The sequence below is a fragment of the Amborella trichopoda genome, chromosome 2 (genome assembly GCF_054954075.1).
Source record: "Amborella trichopoda isolate Santa Cruz 75 chromosome 2, AtrichopodaSantaCruz75HAP2 v2.0, whole genome shotgun sequence".
Taxonomy (NCBI): domain Eukaryota; kingdom Viridiplantae; phylum Streptophyta; class Magnoliopsida; order Amborellales; family Amborellaceae; genus Amborella; species Amborella trichopoda.
The window spans coordinates 650,355-676,713 of NC_142337.1; the positions used below are offsets into that span (position 1 = coordinate 650,355).

Consider the following 26,359-nt stretch of genomic DNA (forward strand, 5'->3'; position numbering starts at 1 on the left):
ATTTGCAGCCAATTGGTGGTTAAAAAACCCTACACCTAATCACATAAGGGACTTATTTCATGTGAAAATATTTTCACGAAGGTATTTTAACTTCAAGATTATATAGGTCAAGCTACCAATATACAAAAAGGGCTTCCCCGTGGTCGCGGTGCCCATAAATTAGCTAGTGACTCTTGCCGGTGCTTGAGGGTGGTCAAAGGTGTAACAAAAAATACTCCGAGTTAAAATGCAGATTCATTTTTTATTTTCAGCCAACCATTACCTTATCTGTGGCCTTAAGACATCATCATCGATATTATTTTTTATCAAAATTAAAGCGTTAAAAAATAAATATTTAAAGAAGGTTTGTATAACAAAACAATCAAAGTAAAGCCAACTTCAAACAATGTCAAAAGATGTTTTAAGTACTGAAAATCTTCATAATAACCTAAAATTTTATTTTCATCTCTAATTATCAAATTTAAAGCTTCAAAAATTGTGCAAATCAAACATACATGCAAATACTGAAAAATCTTAAAAATTAACGTTCTAGATAATGCATTACAAGATATACTATTTTCAAGATTTAAAATCCATTATTTTTTGTATGTTCGTTATCAGAGTCGAGATGATCAGATTCGAGCATTTTTTTAACATCGAAACTTCTTCTAGTGAGTTTTTGAGGTGCACATTAATTTGATCGTTTATGGCCTCAACCTTAAATTAACTTTTTCCAAAAAGGAATTACCTATACTTGAACCCAATGGAAGTGCTTTATCAATTTAAACCATTAGTTCTATAGATCAAGCAGATATATGAAGTTAAGAACACATACAAATCTAAAAAATCAACATTCTAGATAATGAATTTCAAGACAAACAATTTCCAAGATTTGAAGTCCATTTCTTTTGTATGTTCATTATCAAGGTCGAGATGATAGGATTTGAGCATTTTTCAGCATTCAAACAACTTCTTCTAGTAAATTTTTGAAGTATGCCTTAATTTGATCATTTAGGGCCTCAACCTTATAGAAACTTTTTCCAAACATGAATACCTATATTTGAACCCAATGCAAATGCTTTATCAATTTAAACCATTAGTTCCGAGAATATCAACATTAATTTAGGATTAAAAACCAACTTTGTTAGATTCCTTTCACAAATCCAAAAGTTCAGATTTGCAGCTTGATATGGAACTCTCAGACTACTGATATATTTCATATTCAATTCAAATCTGATCATCTTTCATACATACTCGCATGCACACTATCAGTAAAAACCAGCTACTACAAGCCTTCATCAAACAGGAGAATGCCCACTAGAGAGTGCAAAATGAAGTCCACAGCCGAGTAAGGTAACCACAGCAGGATGCAAATCATAGTAAATTCCACAAGAACAATCATAAAAAGATAAAATACATCCCCTAATCGTGAATCAAATTAAAAGAAGTGAGGGAAACACTGCTCCTCATTATCAAAAAGTATCACACAGCAAGTGCCATCACAACTGTTGGCTATCAAGAAAATGCGTGAAATTAGGTAATTGCTAATGAGTTCTACTTGGAAGAAGTCTTCTTTGTAAACCTTTTGGAAGGTGAGGGTTGGAGCTTAGGCTTTGGATTCTGTTCAGCCTCCTGGCTTGCTAACCAGTTGAGTGGGTGGCGATTGAAGAAGGACCAGTCAGGTACAGTGATCAACAAGGTTAGAACTGCACCTCCAACAGATATAAGAAGCATGTTTTCGAAGGAACCTGTCATGTAACCAGTGGTGAATGCCGCTATGGCAAACACCACCAGCAGGATCTGCATCAGATGCTCTGAGAGCTTCTGCCCTTGTAAATCCATCTAAAAAAATACAAAAAAGGATTAATAATGATGAATACAACACACACACATATATCTATGAGACTTTAGTAGAGAATCCCTATAGTGTTCGATTTAAAATTTACAGATCAAAGGGAAATAGATCTTTGTGATCATGAAACACCCGGATAAGCAATTTTTTAATGATAAAAGGAAAAAAAATGATTCACGAAGATGCATGTAGAAGCCTACTAAACTTTTTATTTTCAAACAAGACATACGAAAAAATTGCTAATAAAAAAAAAAAAAAAAAGAACCAAAACACTGGTATTTCGGTTTGGGAACACACACTTAAGGAGCAGATTAGAAAGGGAACCATTGTACCTATATATGTGTTAAGAGACCTGCAAACAAAAAATACATCAAATTCTTGCACATAAACCCTATACTAATCTCATACAAATCTTAGAAATCCTATTCTTAGATAAACAAATAGATAAATAATACTAGGATTCAGTTTAAATCCATATACAAGGGTAGACAAATAATACTAGAAAATCTGGGAACAACCCACTAGCTGACAGCTGCAGTGTAAGCCCAACGGCCCAGATTGAATCTAGTCCGGTCTGATGGTCACAACCTCATTTTGTAATATAATGTTAATTTTTTTTTGAAACAAATCTGAATCACATGTTTTAGATGCCTATTCCTCTCATTTTAGCGCACCCAATAAAAATATTAAAAAATAATTCCCAAAAAAGTAGATTGACCAAAAATGATATATAGGAAGCCACTACGCAACGCCTATAGGCAAAAATGATAAGTGTTTTCGCCCATAGGCTTAGTACCGTTCAATTTTTTTGGACGGTGTGGATTAAAAGACCAATGGAGTGGATCAAAAGACCACAACGGACATAGCATGTCCGTGGCAGTATTTTTTCAAGAAAACAAAGGGGGAAACCGCTACGGCTTCTGTAGATCTGTGGCGGTTTTTAAGGCAAAACCGCCACAGACATGCTATGGCCCGTATATATGGAAAAGCTGGGAACAGCCCACTAGCTAACATCTACAGTGTAAGCCCAATGGTCCAGATTGAATCTGGGCCGATCCAATGGTCACGATTACATTTCGTATTTTAATTTTAATTTTTCTTTCTACAAATCCAAATCACTTGAAATTTTGAGCATCTATTCTTTAAAAATAGGAGAAACTAATAAAAATATCAAAAAATAATGCGCAAAAAATAAATTGACCAAAAACACCCCCTAAAGTTTTAGGGGTGTTTTGGTCGATCTATTTTTTGGAAATTATTTTTAATATTTTTATTGGGTGCGCCAAAATGAGAGGAATAGACATCTAAAACATGTGATTCAGATTTGTAGAAAAAATATTAAAATTATATTACAAAATGAGGTTGTGACCGTCAGATCGAACCATATTCAATCTGGGCTGTTGGGCTTACACTGCAACTGTCAACTAGTGGGCTGTTCCTAGATTTTCCCATATATATATATATATATATATATATATATAAAATGATGATGAGGCAATTCAGATTTGTAGAAAAAATATTAAAATTATATTACAAAATGAGGTTGTGACCGTCAGATCGAACCATATTCAATCTGGGCTGTTGGGCTTACACTGCAACTGTCAACTAGTGGGCTGTTCCTAGATTTTCCCATATATATATATATATATATATATATATATATATATATATATATATATATATATATATATATATATATATATATATATATATATATATATATAATGATGATGAGGCAATCTTCAAAATTTGGGGTCAAATGAACCCCTCTAAGGTTTCGATCCAACACTATTTTTGCCCCTAAATAGATATATTGTATTTACTATATTTTCTTTTTCCCCAAAAGATACTTCTCTAGGTTTTTTTTTCCAATTTTTTTCAGAATCTTCTTTGCCGATTCCAAGGGAATGTGTGTGTGTCAGATTTGGGGTGAAACAAATGCCCCTAAGGCTCCCAAAAAGGTGGGAAGAAACTGTAGCAGTCAGCACTTGGATAGAATTAGGAGCCTTAATCATTAAAAGGGCACATATGCTAGATGAATTTATTGGATCTAAGAATTTCAAAACAAAAAAGACCATGGTTAGGTTTTTGCCAAAAGGAAATAATTACACCAAAAATACCACACAATGAAAAATACAAAAATTAATATATACAAAGTAAACAAAATGTGAAAAAAGCAAATAGTTCCTAGAAAAACACAAATTCATGAAAACTCAAGAATAAACAGGGTAAACATAATAATGATACCAAAAAATTGTAACAAGAAAAAAATCAATGCTAAAATTAATATTGATATTTTCAATTTAGAGAGGAAATATATCTATTTTCATAAAAGAAATCTCAAATCGAAGAAAAAAATGTACAAATGAAAAATAGAAAACTTAATATATACAAAGTAAACAAAACCCAAAAAAAGTAAATACACAAATTCATGAAAAATCAAGAATAAACAGGGTAAACATAATAATGATACAAAAAAACTGTAACAACAAAAAAATCAATGCTAAAATTTAAATTAATATTTTCCTATCTACAGAGGAAAGATATCTATTTTCATAAAAGAAATCTCAAATCGAAGAAAAAATTTACAATGCTGATCAATAGTTAGCAACTAGATCTATCTAGAAGTCCTAATTTCATCCAAATTGAAATTATTTTTCAAAAACAAGTCTTTATTTTCAAAAAATTAACGATAAAAATAGGAATAATGAATGGGCCATCCACCAACAGCAACCCCCCTGGAGGCTCAACTAAATATTTTTGCATTTCTACTTTCTATGCAGCTCTCTCCCATGGGTAGTATTCAAACACATCCTTCGAGAAGCTAACTCAAAAGCTGACCGACTGGCAGAGGAAGGAGCCTCTCATGGAACATGTGCACCCGCTATCCCTTTGAAATCCCTTCTTTCTCCTCTCATCTTCTTCACTTATCTCTCTTGATCTGTTATCTCTCTAAAGCCTCTTACCTTCTTTCTCCTCTCTCCTTCTGCTCTTCTCTTTCTTAATCTTGCTCTTCTTTCACCTCACTACTCTCTCTCCCCCCACCCCCCCAAAAAAAAGGAATTAAAAAAAAGAACGAGATAAAAAAGGGAAAAAAAAAAAAAAAAAGAGAAAAAAAAGGGAAAAAAAAGTGGGGGTTATTATCTCTTAACCCCTTCTCTATCTTTTAGTTTCCACCTCCCCTACCTCTAAGCCTCTCCATCTCAATCTCTCCCCTTCTCTATTTTTCTCTTCTTCCTCTCTCCCTTCATCCTCTCCTCTTCTCTCCCTTTCACCCTCATCTCCATCCACACTATAACAGTCATCTCACTCTCTTTACAGATCGCTCTACCCCCATCTTCCTTCTCACCTTCTTCCTTCCCCTTAGTTCATCTTCTCTGTCCCCGCCTCTCTTTCTCCTCAACCCTTCTCCCTCCTCTCCTCTCTTCTCCCCCCTCCTCTCTTCTTCATCAAACATTTCTACAAGGTGAGCCTCTACAACCTCAGATAGGTGAACACGAAGATCTGTCAAAGCCCAGCGACACTCCTGTCGCTCTCAACTGCCTTCCCATCAACTATTTCAATTTCCAGATCTCTGTTCATTTTGCCGCTGCACCAGTTTTGTATTCCCTTTTCTAGGTGGTTAGTCTTTTTTGAGCACCTATCTTTGGGTCCTCTATTTTTCTTATTTTCCCTCAAACTTAGTTTCTTCTCTCTTATCTGTTGCTGCAATCTTTCTCACACCCTTCTTTTCTTTGCTCTATCTCCCCTCCAACAGAATCTGATGTAGTTTGAGCACCCAAATTGTGGGATGCCATCTTTAGTTTCCTCATTATGTAATTTTTCTATAAAGACAAAAGTACACCTTTTTCTCAAAAAAAATAGGAATAATGAAATTATACACATATAGAATAAAAATTGCAAGAACTACTTTAGTAGATCGACATTGATACTGTCAAGAAGGAAAGCGGAAACCCCCAATAATTTATTGGATTAGAAACGCAAATCTGAGAGAACCAAGCTAAAAAAAATAGAAACCCCAAATTTGGAACCTTTGATTTCCAAAAAATGGGCCTTCGAATCAAAATACAGATGTATCAGTAAAAAAGGTAGAAAAATGGCAAAAAAAAAGGTGAAGAAGCTCAAGTGGACTCAGCTAGTCCTGACCTGAAATGCAAAGTTTGTCATGAGTTGGCGGAAAAAATCCTGAAACACAGGCAGATTGTAGAAATTCAGGAATACTAAATCTGAAAAAGAAATCTCGCAAACTTTTGAAAATTTTGAGTGAATACTAAATCTGAAATAGAAATCTCGAAAATCCGGGATTTATAGTGGTTTTCACATGAGAAAGAAACTCATGATTTAATGAAGAACCCAAGGAAGAGTTAGGTAACAATTTTCTACGATTTCAGTGAAATCCTAGGTTGAAACATTTGATCTCTGAAGTACGTAAAACATGATTTTTTATGATTTTTTCTTTCTTAAAAATGATATATACAATCAATAAGGTTATGCAAGAACATGAATCAACAATAAATTTGGGCTCAAAATGATGCTTCAATGTCAAGATATGAAAAAATGGGTCATTGAATTCCACATGGCTTTGTATCTCTGTAAGTGATTGAACTCGGAGAGTTTTCACAGACTAGTCAATTTCTTTAAGAAGTTGCCAAGTGTCTATGGTAATTGACTGAGTTGCTACAGTAACTTGTGTAGACACTGTAGCATTTAATACAACAACACCCCCTTGAGTTGGGAAGGGGGGTCGTTTCCAAGCTTAGCAGGGTACTGCAACCATGTGCCTCGGGCGAGTCAAAGTGGATTCACCTGATTTCACTGACACTGGATTAGAGCAATTGACGAGACTATGGTGGATGTAGTCAGTTATTTCATACTTCCAATGTAATGTGTAATGGCACTCTTGACTTGGCTCACGAAAATGAAAAGAGAGGTGGAGAGTTTCAAAGGCGCTTTAGAGCTATTTGGCTAATATGCCTGACTTGTAGGATAAATTGTATCTTGAGCTAGAACATAAGAATAATATATTGGAATTTTTAATATTTATATATGTTGTTTGAGATTTTGTTATATTGTCATTATTTTAATATTATGAAATCATTTTTCTTTTTCACTTATCAATGTAGAAGTCAAGCTTCTAGACTCTTAGGGCCTGTTTGATAACTGGAAGGTAAATGTTCCTTGGAAATTAGAAGTTCCTCTTTGCTGGGAAGAAAGAAGTTATTTAAAGAGTGTATATGTTTGATAACTTGTTGGAATGTTAAAAGTTTTAGGTACCTATGTTTGACAACCTGTTGAAATATAAAGTGATGTTTATTTAAATATTATTAAAATATTATATATTAAATACCATTTTTATATTAGACATAAAACAATATATAATATATATTGTATTGTAAATATCTGTTGCATACATAACATATATTATACAACAAAATATATTATATTTTATAATATGATATGTTATATTAAATACATATTATATATAAATAATATAATACATATAATATATATAATATAGTGTATTTTATATGTATTTTATTATATAATATATAATATATAATAAAATGTATTATATTACATAAATGTATAATATATATAAATATATATTATATATAACATAATATAATATATAACATAGTGTATTTTATATTTATTTTATTATATAAATATATAATAAAATATATTATATTATAGTAGATAAGAAATATATTATATTACATAAATATATATACTATATAATGCAAATATATTAATAATTTAAATATAAATATAATACATATATAACATAACATATTATATACTGTATTTTATATTTTATATTTATTCTATTAATATATATTTTTATTATATATACTATTATAAATATCTATTATTATATATAATATTATAAATATCTATTAATATATAATAAATATGTTATATATTATACAAATAAAATATAAAACATATATCATATATAACGTAATATAATATATAATATAGTGTATTTTATATTTATTTATTAATATATATTTGTATTATATAATATAATAAATTATTGTATTAATATTTATTTGTATTATATAATATATATAATAATATAATATAATACAAATATAAATATAAATTAACAATATAAATATAAATATAAGGAGGGACGTAGAATAGGGCTTGAGGAACCAAGTTCCTATTTTAAGTTCCATCATGTTAGATGGAACTTTTTTTCTTAAGCATAAGGGAATAAGGAAGTTCTAGGTGGAACTTCTTACTGTATGAGTTTCGTGCATCAAACACGGAACTTGTACAGTAATGGGGAAGTTCCTTCTACCTCCCCTAACTTCGTGTTATCAAACACACCCTTATAATAACACGCAAACAATATCATATCTGTCACAAAGATTTTTTTTACCAAAATTAATGACTTTTTAATCATTTTTAACAAGTTCGCGTTGGCTCTTGAAACTTACAGGGCCGAGTCCTTGAACACTAGGAAAGACAATTAAGGATAGAAAAAGAAAAAGAAACATTTGTATAAAGCCATAGATCAAAGTTTCTACCATTTAGATCACATAAAAAAATTTAAAAACATGTCTCATATCATCACAAATTAACGAAGTTATGGCTGATTTCTGATTCCGGGAGGGAATTGGCCTGGTAACCCTCTCAATCCGACCCAGACTGCTAATTTTTCAAACCCTGATTCGTGATTCAGCTAAATGATTATTTTAAGCAGCCACATTTCTAACAAAATAAACCAGAAAATGTGAACTTTTACATGGAAAAGCTTATAAATATCAAAGGAATTGACGAATATAAGAAACATTGAACGATCCATCCATGAAAGAATCAAAACAGATTAGCCCTAAGAAACCCTGGGATATCTGAGTTATCAATTAAGGGTAGCAATGGGTGGGACCTGGGCCGGGCCAAAAACAAATGAAGAAAAAATACGGAAAAAATCGGGCCGGCACTGACCCTAGACCGACCCAAGCCCTATATTTTTAGGGCCAAAAACAGCTTACCAGCCCATTGCCAGCTATTATCGATAAAAAACCCTCAACTCCACGCCATAAACATGATTTCAACCACAAAACATCACGACAAATCAGTGCAAATCAATATTTATACTACATTATTAAGCCAAAGTTAAGTGGCAGACACATGTCGCAAAAATAAGACGGGACCCTAACCTTAGACTGAATGCAGGGTAGGTACCCAAGTATTGTCGAAGTTTAGGTGTATATTCTTATAGGAATACATGAGGTACCCTTGATATTGAAGAAGTTTAGGCCAAAGGGTGCATTCCGATGGGAATACGTAGTTATGCAAGGTAAATTTTTTTAATAAATTCGAGAGCCAAATAAATAGGAAAGTAGATCAGAAAGAGAGAGATATGATGTAAAGAGGAATACATGAGTGAGATAGTGAGAGGGAGAGAAAATTAAGGAAAGATAAATGTGAGAGATATTTTGGGGGAAAAATAGGAAAGTAAATTAGAACGAGAAAGAGATGATCTAGAGAGGAACACGTAAGAGACATATAATGAGAGAGAGACAAATAATTACGCAAGAGAAATACGTGAGAGACAGATAGTGAGAGGGAGACAAATAATTACGCAAGAGAAATACATGAGAGACAGATAGTGAGAGAGACAAATAATTACGTAAGAGAAATATGTGAGAAAGTGAGATGGAGAGAAAATTAAGGAAAGATAAATGTGAGAGAGATTTTAGGAGAGACAGGAAAGTAGGTTAGAATAAGAGAGACATGATCTAGAGAGGAGCACATACGCAACTGTGTTCACCTTCCACTCCGGGCATGCTCATTCAAGGAGTCCTCAACACTAAATAAATACTCGTTTAGAAACCATATTTGGAGCTCAAGGCTACCTAGCCAGAATCTTATAATTCCGAGTCCTAATTGACTGTATTGATTGGATTGGCGGGATATGGATAGAGAAGCTAGTACAATAGAAAGAACGCATGATCTCATAAGTATCATACCATTCTCATCAAGCCAATCACTTTTTTGATAAATACAAGACATCTCAGTCGTACGAGTAAAGAGATCTATTCATTGATAAGAAACATTAATAAAAATTGGATTGATGGGAAAATAGAATCCTGGGTAGTGTCATTGTTTTAGTGATATGGCTTTATGAATTTGTGCGCTTCGGAGGTAGGTCGTCCCCCACCTTCTTCTGGTTCCAGGACATGGCTTTATGAATTTAATCCATAGGGACTCTTGGCAAGCTAGGAGCCCCAATCTAAGTGTGGTCAAGAATATCGACTTCCTCGTGCCCCCTAAAATTAAGGCCCTCTGGTGAAGTCGTAACACATTGTTTCATGTTATGGTAATCAGCTCATCTCCTATGACTTTCCATTTGCAACCACCATGTGTGCCCCTTGTATGTTTTCGCTACAATGTCTTAACACATGCCACTCGACAACCATCATTCCTCTCCTTTCTGGATTTTACAACAAGAATTTTGCCATATCCTAGATCAATTATTATCTCTTGTTGTTTGGTTCTAGGTGTTTCATTCTTGCAGGTCAAAATCACAATCAAGTAATTTCTGCGACAGTCTGACAGATGTATGGATTTCTGCTTTCATAACCCCTTGAATCAGAATACTAATAACTCCTAATGGTTCCATGGTTCCTATGGCATCATATAATGCCAACGACCTCCATAATTCCTCTACTTCCCCTTGATTATGTTTGTTCGTTTGCTCCTCCTAGAGTCACTCAAACTTATTGTTCTTCTGATATCCTCACTACATGATATTAATTGAAATGCAGATAAACCTAAAATCATGCATTAGAAGCTGCAACGTATTAAGGAACTCTCTATTCGATGCCGGAATCATTCACGGTGAATCATGAATCTGTACAATCTTACCATATACTTAAAACATTGCCTTAAAACTGTACATTTTGACCTGTGATCCCTACCCATCTGCATTTGTCCCTACAACAACCTCAAGTAGAGTGGGAATGGGCTCTAGGCAGAGGTAGTCATGGTCGCAGATGCCACAATGGGACGTCTAGGGTTCCAAGCTCACCATTCAAACAAAAAGGTTACCTCAAGTAGATTTAACTGTTTCCTTTGGTAGGTAAGAATGTGAAGGATTCTAATATTGAGGAATATGTACAAGCCAATGGTAGCATGCCCTAGGAAAACATACTCCAAAACTAACTGTAGCACCAGCTTATCAAGCCAAGACGTAGAGGAACATGGATAAGGATAATATCATTAAATGTCTACTCAAAATGGAAATTGGGGTATACCTGAAAAGGTCCTACCAACACTGTACCACTACCACATGTGGTAGATGATTCAGCTCTTCTGTAAATGATATATGAGAGGGAACCCTGGTGTCCAGGTTTGTGAAAGCCTCTAAGGCCTTGTTTTCTCTCCAGATGTAGGCTGCCAGCCAGTCCACAAGATTAAGCGACACCTGGAGATGATTGTACCATGGATAACCTCTCCATGATAAACAAGAGGTGGCCAAGATTGCAAACACGAGCACTTATGAGTTGCTCTCCAGTATTCTGCAATCTACTTTTAATATCAACATGTAATATGGATGAATTCAAACACATGTGAAAATATGGCTGAATTCAAACACGTGTGAACTCCCAAAAAGACAAACAAGGGTGTAAATGAATAATTGAATATACTGGATCAAAAACATAGGTATATGGCCAAGCAAAGAAGTGTAGATCTCCCAAGAGGCCCTTTTTAACAGGTAATGATACTAGGATAAGAAAGGAAAGTATATAAGAGACGCCCAAAGGCAAATAACCTATATTGACATAAAATTCTACAGGTTTGTGCTTGCTAAGAACTACACCAACTACAATGTAAGTTTACGTCGCTAGATGAATTATGTTAAAGCATTGCCCCTATAAATGAATACAATTCTCAATGAGGAAAGAGTCACCCAATTATGAATCTCTTGAATGCAGATAGGCTATTCTGGGCATTTTTATGCACAACGAGTTACAAAAAAGGATAGAGAAATAGGGGAGAGGAATAGAAGAGTGACATCAATTCAAGCAGCACTTCAGAGATTAACAGAGTTCTTTGAAGGTCAGACCTTCACATTTTAGCATCTGTAGTGTCAAGAGGAATCAATAGCCATGAATTTCATGGTGCATTTATCTCTTTTACATCAAGGGTTTTGATTATACATTGTTTGATGAACACTTGATGCATTTCTGTATGATGGGGAAGATTTTCCTTTCACAATGTCTATGGTTCTTAAAATGGATTTTTCCTAAAGTAAATGCCTCAAATGAAATAGTTTTAGATCAATTAAGGCACTAATAGTGATGCTGAGTTACACGTTATCATGGTGGGGATTCAAAAACTTACACTAAATGTTCAAAGGATATGGATAGAGGGTGATTCCTCACCCATTATTAAGTTGAGTTCACCCAACATATACAACGGAGAGAATGAAGTCTCAGATATTCTGGCAAGCATCAGGACAATCCCTCAGATCCTCCAAACCTGGAACCAGATGCCACAATTTTTAGGAAGACGGCCGCACAAGGCAGACATCACTCACCTAATCATCATCATCACTTTAGCCTTTTCCCAATCCAAAAGGAAAGATAGGAATATGGCCCACTTTAGCCAAGAAAGAAAGGATAGAACATAACTTTGTCAAAATGATACAAAAGGAGCTCCATGCCTGAAAAAACTACTATGATAAAGGCTGAGGCTTACAGGTACAGAGACAAGGATCATGGTCAGGATCATTCTCAAAGCAATGTGTCCAGACTAGAAGGCATTTAAAAGTTGTCATAAACATATACAGCAGCAAGGGTATGACACAAAGATAATATTGAATTGTTCTTTTCTTTTGGCTAAGTAAACCGTTAGTTTAGTTAGAATTAAAGCTTTTACTAATGTAATTCATGACCAACTCAATTCACTAATAGTGCAATAGCAAGCAATAACAAAAGTTACTATTGAATTGACTTGGTCACAAATTACATCCAAATTACAAAAGAAAAGAACTTTACCAGATAACACAACATTAAACTATTTAGGCCAACTACTGCTAATAGTGGCCATCAGATTGAACTCAACTAACTTGCATATGCAGAATCATAAATACCAAAAAAGAACATTGTTGCTGATTATACAAGGCGTGCATACCCTTATAGGGCAAGCCTGAAGTGTTAAATTTCCTCTAAAGGGAAATCGAGTGTAATGGATATGAAGTATATAAATTCATGAATATAGTTGCAAGGAAGGTGTAAAATATGGCAAGGGAGTGCAAATTTTGAAAAATCGCTATAGCTTGAAATATTACTAGGCAAGTGGCAGTTTCAAAACAAATTATCATCATCATCATCATCATCATCATCAAAGCTTGTTCCAATTAATTAGGGTTGGCTACACGAATCCTAGTCCACCATTCTACTCTATTAAGGGTCATACCCTCAATGAGGTCATAAGTCCCCATATCTTTTCTCCACTTCCAACTATGTCCTTTTGGGCCTCTACCCCTTGCCTTTTTTTAGCCTTCCACTTGAATTAACTCACACTTCCTAATAGGTGTTGTACTAGATTTGCGCCACACATGGCCTGCCCACATAAGTCTACTTTCTCTCATCTTATCCCCTATTGGTGTCACACCTAAATTTTCCCAAATATATTCACTTTGAATTCTATCCTTTCTTGTCTTGCCACTCGTCCATCTAAACATTTTCATCTCAGATACACTAATTCTATGGGTATGTTGTTTTTTGACCGCCCAACATTCTGCCCCATAAAGTAAAGCTGGCCTCACAACTACCATGTAGAACTTGCCCTTCAGCTTCATTTGTACATGGAAATCACATAAAACTCTGGTTGCACATCTCTACTTCTCTCACCCAACTCTAATTCTATGTGCGACGTCTTCCTCAATCTCTCCATTTTCCTGGATTATCGAACCATGATATCGAAAGTACGCTCTTTTTGGTATTTCAAGGCCGTCAATCAAGAAATGGATCTCATCGATCAAAACTATGTCATTTGCAAACAACATGCACCACAGTACTTCATCTTATAGGTGCCTAGTTAAGTCGTCCATAACTAAGACAGAGGTAGGGGCTCAATGTTGACCCCCTAATGTAGACCTATTGTTATTGAAACCTCACTCATCTATCCAATAGTTATTGGTACACTAGTTTCGCCCCATCGTACGTATCTCTCAACAAGCCATTGTAGTGCCTGGAGACTCCTTTCTTTTCTAAGACCCGCCAAATCAAATTTCTAAGTACTCTAAGTCGAAAACTTGCAAAAGATAGTTGTGGGATTCTGCAGATGTAGCCAATGTTTTGAAGATCAAACTATATAACCAAATTCTTCCAAAACAACTGACTTATACAATTTCAAGGATAATTTTGTTTGATTCGCAACTTTCATAGACAAATATTCCATAGTTTTTACTGATCTAAATTTTCGACATGAAGCACTAAACTCATAGCTAATAGGTCCATGATTGCATGTTGCTTCTCAAAGTTTAATTTTTGTTGATCTTCTATTTTCTTGATTAATAATTCGGAGGTGTTGACTCCATTTTGTCCCAGTCTTAAAGAGTGTAAGAGAGCAAGTGTGGGAGATGACAGATGACAAAGGGGGATTTCAAAGATTAGAGGTCGAGAGAGAAACTGTGAAAGAGAGATGTAGAGAGAGAAGGCTGAACCGGGAATTAAAGGAAGCAAAAACCACACCCCCCCCTGCCAAAAAAAAGTAAAAGACTCACCTTCAAGCTTGATGCAGATCCATTCTCTCCTTCATGAAGATCTATGGTCCTCTTGATGGGGAACTCTGTTCCTTTGGGGAGGAATAGGGAATGGGACTTGAAACATAGAAAATGGAGCTCTAGAGTGGAACTTCGACTTGAGGTAAGGTGGATCCTTCCTTGAGAGAGGGAAGAGTGTGAGAGCTCTCAAGGTAGTGGTGAAGAGAGAGTAGGCCATGAGAGGAGTTCTTCTGCATGGGTGGGAGGAGAGAGAGTCGAGTTTGAGAAAACGAGACAGGCAGATGGCCTTACCTCAGTTGTGGGCTGGTGGAGAGAGTCTTGGATGAAGCTTCTAGGTCCTCTCGAATGGGGTGGAGAGAAAATGAAGAAGTCAGAAAGGAGAGAGGAAGAAGGAGAGAGGAGAAGCGGGGGGAGAGGAAAGTGCAAAACTGGAAGAGAGAGACAGAGAAAGGAAAGAGCAAGTAAGAGATATGACCCAGAATAGGCAAACAGTGACTAAAGCATATAAAAAGATCTAAACCATCCATTTCAACATTTCTCTCATTTGAAATGGGCAGGGGAAACCCATTTAGCACACTTGAAACTAAGGAATGACTGGCGTTCCTTGAGATTTTCCCTGATGTAATTCCTGTGCTTGTGCAGTGTACTCAATCCTAAAGGCATTTTCCGACGAGGTAACCAGTTAAAAAGAATATCAAGGGTTTAACGGGCAAGATGTTTTGACCCCTTTATGGCTTTGCAAGGATTTTTAACCCCTGATTTGATACTTTCTCAGTTACTTTATTACTGTATTGTATTCCAGAAAACATTTCCGGCCTCGCCCAGTGATTGCTTCCAACAAACATTAGCGGAGAATTCCTTTAGTGTTTGGTTCAAATTTACGGATCAAAGAGGAATAGATCGTCATGATCATGAAACACCCAACAGTAATGGTTTAAACAAATTAAGAAAAAGAAAATCAACTTTTCAATGATAAAAGGGAACAAATGATTCAAGAATAGATGCATATAGAAGTTTAGAAATCTGTTTATTTTCATAAATAACATAGAAAAGAATTGCCAACAAAAAATAATGAAATGAACCAATACACTGCTATTACAGTTTGAGAACACACAACTAAGGAGATGATAAGAAAGGGAACATTTGCACCTATATATGTGCTAAGAGATCTGCAAACAAAAAATCACCATATTCTAGTGTACAACTATAACCCCTATAGGCCAGCTTCCAGGTTTCCACAGCCAATACATCAAGGATGAAAAGAAAAAGGAAAAATGTTACACTATATGCATATAATATATATCAGATTCACATTTAGCTAATTATTTAAAGCTAAAAACCACTTCTCAAACCAACAAAAAAATGGATCATACATACAAAAAATGAACACATGGATATCATGATAATTGATTTCATATCACCCAAGGCCTACAGATTTAGACCAAGATAGTAATCCCATACAAACCATGGAAATCATACTCTTAGATAAAAAAGTAGATAAGTAATACTATAATTCAGTCTAGCAGTGTCATGAGCCCCAGAGTTTGAATTTGAATGAACATTTATGAAAACCTCATGAAATTAATTAGCTGCAAAGAGGAAAACATGTCATGGATTCTAAGGCTCGAAATCAAGAACACAAATTGCAGAAAGAGGAACAAATACCACAAAATATTACAGAAAAAAACACTAAACAATGTAGCAGACCTATCAAAAGCTTGCGCAGAGCAGAAAGGGATCGTTCTGAGTTTAAAGTTTAAACCCTAGAAACAGGCTCGAAGACTTATCACGAGTCTTGTTTCTTTGAGCTCTTTCCACAACTGAAAGAGGAAGTCGTCTAAGATTCTGGGAACGTTTTTCTTTCTGATCACATACAGTGAATGGAAGACGTTCGATCTGCCAAAACGCGTACTGCCAATAGTTTATTTGCAACCATCTTGATAAAAAAAATAGATAAAATAATTCCTTTTCAAACTGACTAAGCCTAGGCCCTCAACTTGAAGCAAGGTCTTTTTGAAGACGGATCGTTGATCGTTGACTCAGATTGTTCATCTGAAAACCGGGTCCAATTAGCAGATCAGCGGTTGGGATCGGATATTAGGCCGGATCAAGCGTTAAAATTTTAAAAAAGTCACTAAAATTATTATAAATAATGTTATTCATGTTTTCAAGAAAAATAAAGGTAACGCATTATTAATTTTATTAACATGCAAAATTAAGTGAATATTGAGATGACTTTTACTATTTGAATAGCTCCTTATTACATTTTGGTTGTGTTTCTGCCTGTTATTTTTTGGGACTTTTATCTCTCTCTAGAGATGATGGGGGAGGAAATGTTGGTTTTGAGATGATCTTTCCTCTTATGGTGTCTGTTTTCATGTATTCATGCTGCTTGTGATGGGATCAGAGAAAAAATGGTGTTTTGAAGTGGGTGTATGCTATTTGAATTTTGAAATAATACCAAGGTAGCAAAAAAATATTGTTTATAATATTTTGGTTTTAAATTACTACATTATTTAATCCCTAACAATAAATTTATTATATACAATCAACCATCTTGGATGAAACATTTATTATCTCTTAATAATAATCTTGTACATAATATTTATTCTATTTATTATAATAATTTTGTAAGCACAAAAAGGACATTTATTTTTTCACATTTTCATCCAATAAAATCACTTTTTTTCCATTTTGATCCGTTCATTGGGAGAACCGTCCACTACTCAATATATCAAAGGATTTGGATTGGCTTGATCAATTCCCGGTCCGAATCAACAAGATTCAATCCAGATCATTAATTATTTAAACATTAATTTCATGGATGGCCAAATGTAACTCTTTAAGAGCTTGAAATCTTTTTTTAATATATAAAGATTACCTTTATAGTGATGATGAGTCAATCTTCAAATCCTAGGGTTCAAATGAACCCTTGGAGGCATCGATCTAACACTATTTCTTTATGTAAATGGACATACCATATTTACTAGCGATTGAATTTTTTGTAGATAGAAGTCATAATCATTCCTATATTTCTAAGAGTTTGTTTTTTTAATGTGGTAGTGGTCTAGTGTTAATGGTGAGAATAAAAACCACAAGCTTTTGAGCCTCGAGCCCAATTCATATTTGGGTGCCTCTCACGAAGTGTAAAGTGTGTTATCGAGTGTTTCCACTCTCGCACATACACACATACATATACACACACGTAAGTTGAATGCACTCTGCTCATGTATCATCTCTCTTACTTTATACAAAGAGTATAAGGCATATGAATGCAAACTATTAAATATAACTCAACTAATTATCTCAACTTCAATATGGGATTCAAACCCACAACTTTATTGAATATCTTTGAAAAAAAACCACAAAATCATATTATTGTTTTGAAATACACATGAGTACCTTTCAAACCAAAATACCAAATATAGTGGTTGCCTTTTGGATGGAATTACGAGGCTTACTCGTAAAAAAAAAAGCAAATATAATGTACTCCAATTGCATTAGATTTTAGACAAGATAGGGCAAAAAGAATGTCTTAGATGAATTTGTTGAATACGAGAATTTCAAAAAGATCATTTTGATTAGGTTTTTGCCGGAAGCAAACAATTACACAAAAAATCTCGGACAGCCAAAAAATAGAAAAAAACAATAAATGCATGGTATACAAGGCTTAAAAAAATAACTCCTAGAAAATCATTAAAAATAAGATAAACAGTGTAAAAGCAATGATACAAAAAATTGTAGCAAGAAAATCCACGCAAAAATAAATGATTTATATTTTCCTCAATTAATAGAGGATAGATGAAATTTTTAAAATCATAATTCGATCATAATCTACTTAATCTCTATTGATTTTTAATTTAACTAGTTTTATACCGATAGATAAGGGAATATGAGATGTGAAATCCTCTCAATTTCTCGTTATAAACAACAGTTTATCTGTTTTTTATTCTTTCCTAGATAGACGAGTGAAAGTCTATTCTATTATTAGTTTCATATTACAAAAAGTCATACAAATCTCGCAAATCTATAAATACTTGAAAATAGATGGTCTAAGTAACGAGTTACAATACATACCTTTTTAGACCTTTTTACAATACATCTATATTTTTTTTTTTTTTGTTTTTTCACATCTATAATAGTCAACATTGAGATTATCGATTCAAGTATTTTTTTTGACTCTGAAACTATATTTTTTGTGAGATTTTATATGCGGCTTTACTTTTTTTCATGAGGCCTATGCCTCATTTTAACATTTTTCATAGACTAATTTTTTATAATTGAGTTTGTTATTGAACATTAACATTATACTTGAAATTATTATTTTCTGACAAACTAAATGAAAGAAAAAAATGGCTATTAGCATTTAAGTTCATTATAACAAACTTTAGCAGTATTTTGTATTACGAAAGAATTTTTTTTTAGGACATTCTCTCACTCCCAATATTAAAATTTAGAACCAGTAATAAATTAAATATATAAAAATAAAAGTTTATAGAGAGCCGAAGCTTGAAACAATCAAATTAGAGCCTACCTCAAAAATTTCACTTGATGAGATTATTTTGATGCTCAAGTATCTCAAATTGATCGATAGACCTGAGAAAAAAATGGATTTGAGGTTTTGAAAATAGTGTATTTTGTAATACATTTTTAGAAGGTCAATTTTCAAGATTTTGTCGATCTACATTATTTTTAAATTTTCAAGCTTTAAACTTTATATATTAAGATTAAAGAGTGATGATCTTATGAGACCCTCCCACATTCATGTATGTAGGATTTTAAAAGATTACTATTAAATTTGGCATAAATTTTTTAAAAATTCAAGTCTCACATTCATATGATAACTTTTTTAGATATCTATAATAAATTTTTTAAATTTTTTATTAAATTTAAAATGGTAATTTTTTTAGATATGTATATCAAATTTAACGGTGATCGGTTTGGGAGGCTATCGTAAGATCATTACTAAGGTTAAAATCAAATATTTTCATGTTGAAACTGCATTTCTGGATGCTACTTAAAGGTCGGCTCGATATGTAAACTTGGGACCCTCACCACTCTCTCAAGTCTCAACCCTTTGCGTCCTCTGTCCCAGTCCCACAAGCGAGGATCATCTGCAAGCCTCATAAAACATACCTCATCTTCCTCAAGCAAGTATCCAATTGCAAGCTTTCATCTTCTTCAATAAGGTAAGATTTTTCTCTCCTTTTTTTTTTCTAGTTTTTTTCATCTCAGTGTAAAGATTCTTCACCAAACAAGGTAGGGTTTTCCTCTTATGAACTTCCATACAAATTATCCCATCTTCATCAACAAGGTCATGGGTTTTATTCTTGTGGTTTTCCTTCTTTTTTCCGTTAGACGGTGCTGATTTGTTTAATTACCAATGCAAACAATTTTTTTCTATGATTTTCCTATGGAAATCTGTTGCTTTTTTATTTTTGGCTTATTTTTTTGCTATGTAGAAAAATGTGGGTATGGTTTTTTTTTTTTTTTTGGTATCTTTTCTGTTATTTTATTTTATTTTTTGCTGGCTTTTTTGTTCTGTATAGAAGCCATTTTGTGATGTTTACAGTGAGGCTTGTTCATCCTCATGGAATTACAGTTAGTTTGTTGATTTTTTTTTTTCAATTTTATCCTAAAACTAGAAAGATTCTACTCAAATACTTATTGAGTAAATTTCCCATGAATTTTGAAGCTATGTTTTGAAGATTATAATATGGATTATTTTCTATTTCTTTTATGCTGATATGCTTCCTGATTATGATATAAAATTAAGCAGTTTTACAGTGACATAATTATGTTACTTTGTTGGATTTTGATGCCCTGTTTTCATTTCTTTATTATTAGTGCTTATTTGCTGGGCATAAACTTAGTTGTGCAATGCTGGTTTTTAATTTTTAGAAATCTATCTCAATTGTTGAAATTACCTATTTTTACACCAAATGTTGTACCAGATGTTTGAAACATTGTGAAAGAGTAACAATGTTAATATGTGTTTTTTTTTTTTTGCGTTTCACAATCATTTTTTTTCCTTTTTCTGGTTTTTTCTATGTAAGATAATTACTGAGAAAGTCTAAGGGCACAAGAAAAGGAGGGTCTACCGTCTTTATTTAATTTTATAGCACAATTTGTTTGGTAGAAAAATGTTGGTATGGGTTTTTTTTGTTGTATTTTTTCTCTTTTAAGGTATTCATTGTTCTGATTTGAGTAATCTTGCAATGACTTAGCACTGAGCCTGTAAAACCTCAAGACTGACCGTGAAATCCCGAGCATAAGGGAAAGAAGCCATGACTTCCATTTTATTAAGGCCTTTGAAGAAAGCAAATACGCTTGCCGTAAGTGGTTGCAGAGCTTTTGCAGCAGCAGGAGGAGGTGGCAAATCAAAGAAGGGATCAAAGGGTGGAGGTGCTGATGCTCCCAAAGCTTCGATTTTGAGCAAAGAAGTGAAGTCCACAACTGTTTATGGAGCAAACATATGGAAAGAAGGTTCAGATCCTAAGATACTGGCTGATTCTGAATACCCAGATTGGCTTTTCCATCTCCTCGATAAGCAGCCAACGCTCAGTGAGCTCAGCAGAAAAGATTCGCAGACTCTTCCATATGAAGAGCTCAAGCGATTCGTCAAGCTTGATAATCGCAAGCGCATAAAGGAGAATAATTCTGTGAAAGCTAAGCACTGAGAAAAATGGTGAGGATTTCTTCTTTTGTTTGATGGATAACATGCACAAATGAAAAGATAACACATCTGGTTCTCTGTCTCTCTCTTTGCATTTTTCTTATATGTTATTTGTTAATTTTTTTGTAATGCTCTATTTTTTCCCCTGTTTATTGTTGTAACTTGTTATCATTTTGCACATGGGTATGCTTCTTATCTAGCAATGGCCTCTGTACCAATTCTATATTGGCTGAAGCAATGGTTTAAAAAACGGATCGGTGCCTCAGATCGGGCACCCCAAAGACCCATTAGGATCGGTGAATCGGCGGTTTGGATCGGGAATCGGCCTAATCAGTCGGATTCGGCAATAAAAAAATCCAAACAAAATATTAAAAATTATTATAAATGTTGTTTTTAAGGAATCCAATAAGAAATGGAGGTGCTACATTATTAACTTTCATTTGTTTCATCAATATACGAATATTGAGATGTTCTTTCCCTGTATGAACTTATGTTACGTTAACATTAATATAGTATTATTTTAATTATAATATAGTATTATAATATTACATCAAAATAATTTAAAAATATTAGAAAACACTTCCATATAATTTAAAAATAATTTTAATGCATATAAAAATAATTATATTGATATAAATTTAACATAATTATATTAAGTTATTAACATAAATAAACAACAATTTCATATAATTATGTTACTTTTTGTAAATTATTATATGGAATTTTATTTTTGTAATTATATGCACTTTATGTTTGTATATTATAAAAAAGAAATAAATATAATTAATCTTAAAAAAGATTAAATCTTAAAAAAGATTAAATCTTAAAAAAGATTAAATCTTAAAAATACATAAATATAATTAATCTTAAGAAGAATTATAGACCATTTCATTTGATAGATGTCTTTTTATAAGAGAGAGATCTATTTATAGAGCATTTAATTTATACATCATTGTACATATGAGAGAGAGAGCGCTATTTATAAAAGGGTTCAAGAAGTGGCTGTGCACTGCAAAGGGTGTGCATTGAATTATCCCACATCAAAGCTTTAAAGGCGAATTCACTATGATAAAAAGTTTTTGGCTTGTGCACCTTAATGTGATTGCGTGACTGGGACGTGTTTGACATACAATGGCAACTGACAATTGCACCTTAATGTGATTGCATGACTGGACGTGTTTGACATACAGTGGTAACTGACAATTGGCAACTGACAATTGCACCTTAATGTGATTGCGTGACTGGGACGTGTTTTGACATACAATGGCGACTGACAATTGCAGGAAACGTGGCAACATAAGCCCTAAATTTTGAAAAAATTTCGAGAGCTACTCTTGTAAATAATTAATTTGTATACGCTTTCCTTTTTACAAATTCCAAAATGATTCATGCACAACGATTCATGACATCATCAAACGATTCATGACATCATCAAATCCAACTTATGACATCATCAAACGATTCATGACATTGTTTTTCTAAAAAAACCTGCCGGATCGCCTTTTTTCACCAAATCCTGAACAGGCTGGGGCGATACCCAATCCGGATCGCCCGATTCCGGATCGGATCGCCGATTTTTAAAACATTGGTTTTAAGTAATAGTTATTTGTCAAGCTTTGGCATGCACTTTCAGCACCAAGAAGTTTCATTTTGTTTGTATACTATGATTTGCATAACCTCCAATTTTTGGTCTTTTCAGTTATATGAATTTTCTTAAGGTTATAGAAAAAAATCCCTTCTATCTATTGTGTATACTTTGCACCAATTAGATATTGGCTGGAGAAGGAGCTCCAAGTAAATATTATTAAAAAAATTAGCAGGTCTAGTCAAATCAGTAGGTAATTAATCTGTACTTCAGTAGGATAAAGAAGCATTCTATTTACTTTACACAGTAAACTAATTTTACATGACTTCATTTACTGGTCGTATTGATGATTTTGTTGAAGATTGTTCAGATTCTACTATGTTCCTTCAAAGAATAAAATTTATATTCTAGACTATGGGGGCATCATTAGTTGAGCAACAGCACTACCCTAGTGTATGGTACCTGTAATTGAGTTTTCCATTCTGGAGGCAAGGTGGAGATCTTGCACAAGTGAAAGCAGTCCCAAGTGAAAGCAGTAAGAGCTTATACGTCTTTTAGTATGGACATTATTTGAGGTCTCTAACTTTTGAAGAGAATCGTTCTGAGCAGAGAAAGAATGGGGTTAATGATGTCCGGATTGGGCAAACATGAAACTGAGCACCGAAATTGACAGTGGGTAGGTCTGAGTTGGCTTGCAGTGCCCCCAAGTTTGACCAGTCAAGATTGGGAACAGAACAATTGGTTTGTTACTTCTATTAAAGACCGGCGGACGTGGTCAAGATTTGGGCAGGCTAGCGTTACCTGAGTTGGTGTTATCCAGAAATAAATTGGTGCTGGTTCTGAGTGACGAGGGTAAGACTTGCCAAGCTTGAACACTGGTTTAGACAATGTCAAGAAAGGGTGGTTGGATCAGAGGATTGGCTTTGACAAGGAAGTTGGTGCTGTAGTGTGGTCTCATGGATGAGTTGAGTATGGTCGGAGCAGGGGCTGTGTGACAATGGGAATGAAGTTTGGAATTGGAAGGAAGGAGGTACTGAGGTTCATCAATGTATTTGGCATTTGCAGTTTGAGGGCAATCTCCACGATGTACTTGCAATCTAGCACAGGGTTGATTTGTAGAGTTGGGTATACACCAGTCTTAGAGCATGCCTCTGTGGTGGACTAGGTAGTGGTGGAGATGGCCATGAAATGTTGTTAAGTTTATGTAAAAGGGGTTCACATTGCTCTTGAAGAAGTTTGGAAAAAATATGTGAGCTATTGATGAGCGTATGATGGATGTTGCTAGTCCTTTCATACTTTTGTAGTGATGGGTAGCAGCATTCTTGACTTGGCCCCAAAAAGTGGTGTCGACAGTTCTTAAGGAGTTTCAAAGGCTTTGGAGCTCTTTGGCCAGATGTGTCCCACTCGTAAGATGAATTTCATTGTGAGCTAGAACATAAGAATGATATTTTTATTTATATTTTCCTTAGAGGTATGAAATTTTGTTATATTCTTGTAGTTTCCATGTTATGAAGTTATTTCTATTTTTCTCACTTATCATTGCAAAGTCTGGTTTCTAGGCTTTTAATTAGTGATGCACAAATAATAGCATAATTTTCAGCTACCCTTACCTTTTAGTTTTTAGTCACTCACATCTTTTCTCATGGGAACACAGTCGATACCTTAGCTATGTTAGAAGTTGCAATTTTGTTTTTACCTTTTTTGAGGTTCAGGGGTAGGTGTGTTAGGTAACCCTTGGTCTTCAACCTGATGTTTATGGGATCGAGATAAATGGCTATGTCTCATTGGGCTACAACCCCATAAGAATTTGAACTATCTTGGTGCCGAGATAAAGAACTGCATACTGCTATCCTCATCATTGTGATTAATCATCGTTATCTAAGGTCCAATGGAGGGTGTAGAACAAGAAAAACTTGGTCTTTTGATATCTCAGGAAATAAGGGTCGTGGAAATAATGATGGGTTCAGGCCAGTTTGTGATATGGCTACTATCACGTATCTGGCTAACCAGTTGTGCAAGAAAGGAACATGGAGTATGTTAAGCAATTAATTAAGAAAAAGGACCAGTATAGTTTACCTCTGAATGCTGTTACCCTTAATTCTCTGGTTAGAGGTTTTTGTATGCATGGAAATTTGCAGCAAAGCCTGCAGCTATTGGATGAATTGAGGCCAAAGGGGCTCAGCCCCAATATTTTCACTTATGCTTTCTTGCTTGCAGCTGCTTACAAAGGAATGGGGTTGATGAAGCCATGAAGTTATTGGATGACATTATGATGAAGGGAAGCCTGATTTGGTTATTGATAATGTGTGGTTAACTGGTTTGTATAAAGAAGGGAGAATAGAAGGGATTGAGGTTTTCATGAACTTGCCACCACAGGGATTCAGCCCATATGTGGTCACATTTTGTTAAGGAATTTCTGTTTTGAGGGAAACGGGGAGAGGCTGAGGAGCTTTTGGGTGAAATGGGTATTCCACTTGGTTGTGAAAAAAGCTTGACACTTACTTCGGTAATTCTAGTTTTTTTGTTGGGAATATTGTGATATTGATTAAATGGGATGTTCCATTTGAATCTTATCGCTTGCAGGCTTGAATTTGTGAAGCTTTCTCCATTTATGCTCGAGTGTAGTTTAACTTGTTACTCCATTGCACTGTAGAAATTATTGCTAAGTAACATGTGGTTAGTTATTTTGGTTGTCGAACATTACAAAAATATGGGCGACGAATCCAAATATTTGACTCGAGTTTGGTTATATTTTCTCACTAGAAAATGAATTATTTTTTTTCAAAATTTGATTGGATTGATTTCTTGGTAAACTCGAGGTCAAAGTTTGGCAGTCAATACCCTAAATCATGAAGGAAAATGCGTTTTGGCAGATTCGGCTTTAATGCTTACCATATTTGAGGGGAGCACCAGCCAAATTTTGGAGAAATTTATGATTTCAACAATCGTATGCTGCATTGGACTATCTAATTTAGCAGTTATGGGTTCATTCTCAAAAACAGCAGTAGCAATTATTCGTTGTTATTTCACCTGGACTGATTTGTTAATTTCAAGTATTTGTGGTCATTTGGCTGTTTTTGCCTTAAGGAAAAGTCATTGCACCCTTTTTGTTTTTGTTCCTTCACTAATCATGAATTATTTCTCATGATTCATTGCTTTATTTGTTGTTTCTTTCATTTATTCAGCAAATTTATTTATTGGTTAAGTGTCACTCATGTGAGTTGAGATGCTTATCACATTTGTCAGGGGAAATAGAAGAGCATAGATTGAAGCTCTGCAAAAGCTGAAATCAGCACCACTAAGTTATCACTTAGAAAGAAGAGGTGGCCATGTTGGGATTTGAATTGTTTAGAAATTTTTCTTTTTCTTTTTTGGTAGTACATAGAGGATCTTAAACTGAGAAATCAGTCAATTTATTGGCTTTAGTGTTCATGGTATTCACGTGAGAGGAATGAGATCAGCCTCATAATTTGGATACTCAAACATGAGTTTATGCATGGGAATTTTTACTGTGAGAAA

General features: G+C 34.1%; 2 protein-coding genes across 11 annotated transcripts; one reads left to right on the forward strand and one right to left on the reverse strand.

Moving 5' to 3' along the window:
• Window positions 1-1,163: 1,163 nt before the first annotated feature.
• Window positions 1,164-16,565, reverse strand: LOC18427305 (signal peptidase complex subunit 1). Of its 3 annotated transcripts, XM_088857098.1 has the most exons (4): window positions 16,287-16,565; window positions 5,978-6,016; window positions 2,164-2,183; window positions 1,164-1,821 (listed from the first exon to the last, which is right to left on the reverse strand). In XM_088857098.1, exon 4 carries the CDS (start codon window positions 1,819-1,821, stop codon window positions 1,534-1,536), a length of 288 nt encoding a protein of 95 aa, XP_088713224.1. In that variant the 5' UTR covers window positions 2,164-2,183; window positions 5,978-6,016; window positions 16,287-16,565; the 3' UTR covers window positions 1,164-1,533. The 3 variants fall into 3 exon arrangements, with proteins under 3 accessions (XP_088713224.1, XP_006836421.1, XP_088713217.1); XM_006836358.4 differs by lacking the exon at window positions 5,978-6,016; XM_088857091.1 differs by lacking the exons at window positions 2,164-2,183; window positions 5,978-6,016 and having other exon boundaries at window positions 16,287-16,400.
• A 2,928-nt stretch (window positions 16,566-19,493) lies between these two features.
• LOC18427304 (large ribosomal subunit protein mL54) lies at window positions 19,494-26,359 on the forward strand. Of its 8 annotated transcripts, none has more exons than XR_016048677.1 (3): window positions 19,494-19,768; window positions 20,807-21,267; window positions 26,087-26,359. XR_016048677.1 is itself a non-coding variant. In XM_088857122.1 (2 exons), exon 1 carries the CDS (start codon window positions 20,867-20,869, stop codon window positions 21,257-21,259), a length of 393 nt encoding a protein of 130 aa, XP_088713248.1. In that variant the 5' UTR covers window positions 20,831-20,866; the 3' UTR covers window positions 21,260-21,267; window positions 26,096-26,230. The 8 variants fall into 8 exon arrangements, 4 of the variants coding, with proteins under 4 accessions (XP_088713248.1, XP_088713241.1, XP_088713265.1 ...); XR_016048679.1 differs by having other exon boundaries at window positions 19,496-19,768; window positions 26,096-26,359; XR_016048682.1 differs by lacking the exon at window positions 26,087-26,359 and adding an exon at window positions 25,714-25,945 and having other exon boundaries at window positions 19,496-19,768.